Source organism: Centropristis striata, chromosome 2, assembly GCF_030273125.1.
Source record: "Centropristis striata isolate RG_2023a ecotype Rhode Island chromosome 2, C.striata_1.0, whole genome shotgun sequence".
Classification (NCBI taxonomy): Eukaryota; Metazoa; Chordata; class Actinopteri; order Perciformes; family Serranidae; genus Centropristis; species Centropristis striata.
In genome coordinates this window covers 35718097-35725846 of record NC_081518.1, presented here as the reverse complement: position 1 = coordinate 35725846, position 7750 = coordinate 35718097, and the positions used below count along the sequence as shown (strand labels likewise).

Genomic DNA, 7750 nt, shown 5'->3' with positions numbered 1-7750 from the left:
ACAGAGGCATTTTGTTGTTTGCCTGCTATTCATCATTATATTGCTTGAGGCTGAATGGTCCATTTATTTAACCTATAGTAAATAAGTAAATATAATAGGTTAAAGTTGTGGCACAGAAACAGCACAATACATATTAAAATAAATAAGTATTTGTATGATTTAATATTACCCCACAAATAATTTTCTTGAGGAAATATCCGCAGAGTTTTGATGTTATTATTACTTAGTAGGCGAAATAATGCTGCTGCATGAAAAGATTAGCATTGTGCATTCATGAACAACATCCTGTATCAATGGGACACACTGCAGTTTTTTGTAGTCCCATGAGCCCAAAGGTTATAGAAAAAGTATTAGGCTAAATGAGCCATGCTCTTTGCTGACTCATAAAGGTCTTTCTCTGTCCCAACCTTGAAAAGCAGACAGTGCAACCTATTTTTGCATGGAGAACATGAATCTATCTGTACACGGCTGCAGGGGTTAGACATGACAGAACACTTTGATTCAAATGTGCCACTCCAAGTCTCTTCTTCTCTCCAGCGGATGATATTTGAAATGAAACAAGGCTTTCACAATCAGTCCTTTATTGGATTCATCAATCACACACTCCACAGTGACAGCTGGGTTTGTCTTTAAAGGCCTTGGACTTGATTACAGGACATGGATGCTCTGTTTGTTTACATTGTGATTGATCTGGTTTTAGATATTTTTAAAATTACATTTTTATACTAACAGTGTCAGTGTTTTACACAGTGTTTACATGGTGACGTCTATAATTCAGGGGGAGAACGAGTTAATGGGAAAATAACTGGTAATAAATAGACCCAAGATTTACATGTTTCAATAACTTGCTGATTGTATCTTTAATTCAGTGGCAGCTCACTATGCCATTCGAGTCACACTTGTCTCAGCGACACTGCATCTGCTCAGGGCTTTGTCAGACGTTGCCATGAGTGATCTGCTCATACCAAAGATCCGAAGGCAGCCCCCAGCAGCTCCTTCTGTTCCATCTGAGTAGGTTTAGGTCAGGTGAAACAGCTCAGCTTTGGAGAGATGTCACTGGCTGTCCTGGCTGAAGGAAACTCCCACCTGCTTCCTGATTTCATCCATGATCCCTGTCAGTAAGACAGAGTCTGCCAGAGGCATCCGTGGGCTCTCCTTAAGTCCTACAGATGAGGAGGGGTTTAACAGGAAAATCAGACTGACTGAAAGACGCTGTCTGTTTATAACTACGGTTAAATTATGCACATATTTACAATGAAGCATAAATTATGTCAAAGCAAGGATGTAAAGATTATGTAAATTCATATAGGAGGCAAAAACAATAGGAGTGTAATGCTGTGTAGAGGACACTCCAAGTAGTGATAACAGCATTGATTCTGAATCAATCTAAACACTGCGTTTATCAAAATTCTCTCGAGAATGTCCAGGACAGTGACTGTTTCACTGAATTTTTACTTTATCTTTAAACTGGTGGCTTCAGCTGTTCACCGCTTGAAGACAAATACACAACTTTCCTTTCATCGTGACCTACCTTTAAGCAGGCACTGCCTCACTTCCTCTGCCTCATATCGAAGCCCGGTGCTGTTGGTGAAATTCAGAGGGAGGCAGGGTTCAGGCAGAGGATACTCCATCTCCTTGTTGTTCACGACGAGCCTGGTAGGGCAGTGCATGGGTCCAACAACCTGGAGGGAGATAGAGGAAATGCATTTTAGTGTTAATCCGATCACCTAACTCGTAAATCATCAAATGCAGCGGGTATGGATATTTGCCTGAATACTTCACTTTAATTAAATGTGAAAGTAATTAGCAGCCAACTCGGTTTCTGCATGTCTCAATCATTCCTTAATTAAGTCAAATGTTCCTGTACAAGACTAGTTTGGCATACTTTAATGGAGCCCTTAGTGCCGCTGATGACAGCGTCATTTGGAAGTCGAACAGCAATTGAAAAGGCGCAGAAGGCCATCCTGTTCCTGGAGAACTTCATCACGACAGCCACGGACTCATCCACTCCTGTCAGACATTTAAAAAGAGAAATCATTGGAACACTGGTGAGCAGAGAGTGGATTTATGAATGGTATCAATGCTACTGTTGATATCAGTTTAATTGCTTTTTAAGTTCCATTCAGTTCAGTTCACTTTAGGTCATTTCAGCACACTGTCCGTCAGCACACTGTATTTAGGTCAAATCAGTTCAGTTCTATTCAGCTCTACTGCCATGACCTTTTCATAAAAAATAGGCCACAAATATATGTATGGTCATAAATGGTCAAATATATAACATAAAGGTAAAGTAAATGGTAAGAAAAGACTCATTACATTACAGTGTGATGTGATTGTCTTACATTGAAGGATATCTCGCTGTGAGACATGCAGTTACATATTCCCCTGTCAGTTTTACTGTATTACTGTATTCTCTGGGGAGGATTTGGATTAGTGTGACATTTTTAAGATAAGTCTGGGATTTTCTGTGAGAAGAAATCTTCCCTGAGGTGTTTACATTTTTGACAGAAAGTGTTTTTCTGTAAAAGTTTCTTTGGCGTCACACTGGGGATTCTTGTTTTCTTCTGTTTTTTCAAAGCTTTAATAGCCAGTTTGTGATCACTGATTCATGCAGTGTGGTTAATGATACTAATCTGCATCCCACCTCTGCTGCACGGCCTGTGTGCTGAATCATACCTGAGTCAAGCAGCACCCCCGTGGCCTGGATGGACTCTGGCCTCTCTCCATTGAACACCATCAGCACAAACTGCAAGCAGTACACTCCGATATCAAGCAGCGCGCCACCGCCCAGCCCCTTCTCCACCGAGCGGGGGATGTGCAGCTGAGGGGAGCCGAAGTAGGCCTTTACCAGCTTCACCTCCCCTACTGCCTCCTCTGCCAGCAGCCTGCGCACCTCAGCGTGCACAGGGAAACAGCGGGACCAGATGGCCTGAGAGGGACAGAGCAGACAACCTAGCACCACCGCAACAGTAAACAGCTTCTACTGGAGGTTCACCTGAGCAGCAGTTTATTACCACAGCTCTGCACTTTCTCCACCTCCTGTGAGTGCTGTGGCAGATGTGCTGGTCAAACATGACATGACAAGATGTTTTCCTGCACCATGAATCATAAATATTCCCAGAACATTCATTCTCCTGTGCTTGAATTGTCTGCACTCATAGTATTATAATGCAACTGTTCTAGTCTGTCCTAGAATGCAATGGGATATCAACTGCTAATCTTAACATACGTTGACCACAGTGCCACCTGCTGCAATACTGTCAGTGACTGGTTAATGTAATATTTAGGAAAAAGATTTCCATGTATTTTTGATTATAAACCAGGTCTTGGTGTGATATACAATTCTGTTAAGGTAACAAAATGCTCATTCCACAGAGAAATGCATGTCACCTGTATTCAGGATCTGTGCATTTAAACAAGCTGGAAGGATTTTCATAAGGTTGCAACTATACTAAAGTGTCACTTCAGTGGCATTATAGTCCTTTCTCGGCTGCAATGACATTGCAGAGATGCCAAGAGTGCCGATGCGGAATATCTGAAAACACTGAAAAACTAAAAGTGACAGGCAGTGTTTCACACAGAGTGTTTCATACAGGTCTAATAAAACAGACAGTATGAGAACAGAGTTTTTTTTAACATTAAAGCATGTAAACAGGTTCTAATCGAGACCGAAAATACATGAGCATAACGTGCCATTTGACATTAACCAATCTTGTTTGGCTATTACTTGCAAAAAAACAGTCTGAAAAATAAGTTGCACTTCTAAAACATGATACTTAACAAATGCCAGGCTAGCTGCTAGATGCCCTTTTGCTAACTTTATGCTAAGCTAAACTACAGATGTGGTCATGGTGTTAATATTCAGCATTTCATTCTTGGAAGGAAAGCTAATAACTTTTAACAATAGTCAAAATGTCAAAACAAATGTATTTCACAGCATAATCAACAAAATATTTTTGTGCATTTGATGCAATGGCATTTCACAAACTATCCAAAGTGAAGGTGTCTTTGTTTTAAGGTCATCACCTTCCAGGTTTGATCTTTAAACACAGATTTTTGTGTTGTGTTGGCATCAAACCTGCTACCTGGATTGACCCCTACTGCCAGCACGAGGCCCCTTGGCAAAGGTCTATTTGAATGACTGTATCCGTTCAACCTTACCTCCATCAGGAAGACGTTGTTTTTCTTGGCTGCAGCGATGAGGTCTTTCACCTGTCCTGAGTTCATAGCGAAAGGTTTCTCGCACAAGACATTCTTCCCGGTGTTGAGGAACAGCAGAGCGACCCGCCAGTGCTCTGTGTGCAGCACTCCCAGGTACACAATGTCTGTGAGGACACAGATGTTCCAGGCTCAGCTTCAAACAGCAACACGCCATTATCTCTGCCTGTGCAGCCAGGCCGCTCACAGCTCTTAACTCACCAATGTCTGGGTCGTTGGCCAGCTCCTCATAGCTGCCGTAAGCCTTAGGAATACCATGCTTCTTGGCAAACTCTTTGGCACGCTCCAAGCTCCTCGCTGCAATCACTGCTATCTGTGCAAAAGAGAGAAAAACACACACATTCATCACAGTGTTACTCTGTCAGCAGCTCCGGTCAGTGCAAAGAAGAAATGCTGTGTGACAATGAAAATGTAGTGAGCTTGTTTGGAGAGAGTACCTGGTGATCTCCAGGAGGTAGAGTCTTCATGGCTACGCTGAAGTCATTGCTGATCTTTCCCGCACCACAGAGTCCCCATCGGGTTGCCATGTTGAATTGGATGGAAAGTGACAAATGAGCGGGATGGTGCTTTAGTAAAGATCTGAGCTGCTGGCCAGTCGTGACCTTGGGAAAGGTTGCACATTCAAGGGAAGGAACGAACTAAACTGTCATGCCTTGGAGCAAGCTGCACTTCAGTGAGAAGGCCCCTGAATTTATATTCCAGGGAGGCAGGATGTGTCACCTTCCTTCTGCTCCCACCCTGAGGTAAAGGGTGCAGCACACTCACGTAAACACACACATTGCTGCGTTGTTGCTGATACAGGCCTTTCAATCCAGGCTGAAGTGGTTTGCACCAGTTGTCTCTGGAACAATCTGTAACAGTGGGGCTCTCATGGTTAATATGAAGGGGAGAAAGTGCACAGTTTAATGTGTACAGGGTGAAGGCCCACAGATCAGCACTCTCCCACAGTAGTACGGGTCAAGTATTGGAACCAGGAGCTGCTTTGTTTCCCCCTGAGAGAGGCACTTATTACTCTGCTATGGTTTGACAGCAACACAGAAGCCAATGATTAAACCAGAGTCTTGTGGGGGTTGCTGGGATAAACAGATATGCTGGGTTCACAAAATGCTCAGGGTGCCCACAGCCGGGCAATTTAACTGGCCAGTAAGCTGAGCCAGGATGACTATGGAAAAGCATCAGCTCAGTTGCCCTTGAGCTAAATATTATCCGTTTAGACAGACAGGCGGTTGTGTAAACTTCCTGCCACATGCTGCCAGTAGAGGACACTGTTTTGTCAGCAGAGTTTACTTTCTCTCTCAAGCTCTGAAGATTTGGCATGGCATATTGTAAGGAATTACATAAAGGTTTGCAAAATCAGGTGAACTAAGCAGCAGACAGATGCACTTTGAAAAGTATCTGCCAGACCCAAAAGGTCATATAAAATGTGTTGATTTTTTTTTCCGAAAGAGAAAATTAGAAACACAATAACAGAGAACATATCTTTCTCTAGATGCATACGCATTTATAATTGCAATTAATCTCATCTACATTCAAGCCATTATCTCATCCAATAATTACAGCTGTGTGTATATGATTTTTTTCCTCATTTCCTTTAGGTACTATATGGTGATTGAATTGACATGAGAGCACAGTGACAGTTTCAGCAACATGGTCATAAAAGAAAAGGAATTTTATCAATGACTCTCCTCGCTGGCTGCTTTCCTTTTGTATTTCACTTCCAAATGAATTCTGGGAGCTGTGTGCCGTTGTCATAACAACAAGGTGCCAGCTGGGCAATTTGTATGCAAATGGCATTGGGCTTGGCCTGATATCCCTGCCTATACCACAGGACCTGGTTGCCATGGGAATGCCCAACTCCTCCTTGAGTAATTTGTACTTTAAAAAAAAAACTTTTTACGATAAAGGACACATAGCAGCATTTCTCTGGCAGGGCTACTTGCTGACATCACCACAGGTGTAAAGAAAAGAGGTAGAAGTGTGAAGGAGGAGGTGTAACCTGACAGGGCAAGTGCAACTAGACTTTGAATTGGTGTGAAGCGATGAATTGGTTCTGTGCTGCCTGACTCGACTGCCAGCAGACGGGCAGGCAGCACTGAGGCTCAGGTGGTCAGAAAAGGGTGTTGTGGACAGGGTCGCCCGGCAGCCCTGCACTGGGACCCCGTCGCTCTCACCCTCAGCTGAGCCATGGATCCCTACTTCTCAGTGGGGAGACTGAAAACTCAAAATGTACTGCCAAATGCCGCCCGCCCCTTCGTGAGCTCAAGGTCACGAGGAGAACTAGCCTGTAAACTGATTTGTCTTTCAGTTTTAATGAAGAGTGGATATCACAGGGTGGAGTTGGAGGGTTTCTGGATGGAGGCGGATGGCAAAGATGGCTCACAGAAAGCGAGCGGTGATGAGCCGAGTCATTCAGAAACCTGGCATGTGGAAGGAAGCCAGCGCCTCATTAATTCAGCAGAGCCAGGACGATTGCCTTCCACTCCTATCACTTCTCACTGTCTTTATTTGATTAAGAATTCATGCATCATCTCTTGTCTTCGTCCGTATTCCACCAGGACATGGAGGAATGGCATCTGATGGGTCACATGACTGGTCACAACAGTTTCCTTGTGTGGATCGTTTTGCCTGTGAAGGTGGTTGATCACAGAAGACAGTTTTGTTTCACACATTGTCAGTGTCATTTCATCTGTGTATCTTGCTGTCAAAAAGACTCTGCCCCCCTCCCATGTCATTGACCATGGCAATGCAATAGTGTTACCATAAAGCCTCTGAATTGAATTTATGTTAATGATCTTACCAATACTTATAAAAACATTTTTTAGATCGGCATACAAGAGACAAACTTTAAAAACTATTAAGCTAGCTTGTTTTTTTCGTGTTTTTTTAATTGTTTAATTCATTAATTAATTGTTGGAAATTGTAAAAGCTACATTGTGGCTCTGCAACCCCAGTTACCATGTAACAGCTCCGTATTTCATCAGCAACTTCAAGTTAATGGGAAATAAAAAGGACCAGAGAGAGGCACCCTAATCCTATTTTGATTGATGCGGATATGCAGAGGGCTTTTTCCCCCCTCCTCCAGCTGTCAGTGTAAGTGAGAGCCATCTTGCTGCTTTGTATTTTTTTTTGTGGGGGGAGAGGAACAGTATTGCAGCAGTTATGGGAGCACCATCACTCCTTCATCTCTGTCTCAAGGTCACTGCAGAGGAAGGGTGACAGGCTAGACAAGCGCCAGGAGGTGCCAGCCATTTTGAGGGGAGGTTTGGAGCTTGATGAATCCAGGGAGAGAGAGGGAAGTGTGTAGTGAGGAGTAATAAGTCATTTTGTCAATGCTACAGCATGTTCTGATGTGTGGGCCGGGTTATTTTTTTTTCCATTAGAAAAAGTGTGATAGAGGGAGACTGAGTGGAGCAAGCAGAAATGGGAGCCTTTGAGCCGCCCAGCATTGTGCTGGCCCTTTGAGAGTCCTATCTTTGTCTGCAGCACAGACACACTGGGAGGCTGAGCTGTGGACCAAGAGCAGGCTGGACCA

At 43.5% G+C, this 7750-nt stretch overlaps 1 protein-coding gene across 1 annotated transcript; it reads right to left on the bottom strand.

Moving 5' to 3' along the window:
* Nucleotides 1-1023: 1023 nt before the first annotated feature.
* On the bottom strand, nt 1024-4745 carry LOC131992310 (trans-1,2-dihydrobenzene-1,2-diol dehydrogenase-like). The gene is made up of 7 exons (XM_059357848.1): nt 4656-4745; nt 4420-4531; nt 4162-4325; nt 2677-2929; nt 1886-2010; nt 1532-1682; nt 1024-1163 (listed from the first exon to the last, which is right to left on the bottom strand). The coding sequence occupies exons 1-7, from the start codon at nt 4743-4745 to the stop codon at nt 1054-1056; spliced, it is 1005 nt and encodes a 334-aa protein (XP_059213831.1). The 3' UTR covers nt 1024-1053.
* Between the last annotated feature and the right edge of the window lie 3005 nt (nt 4746-7750).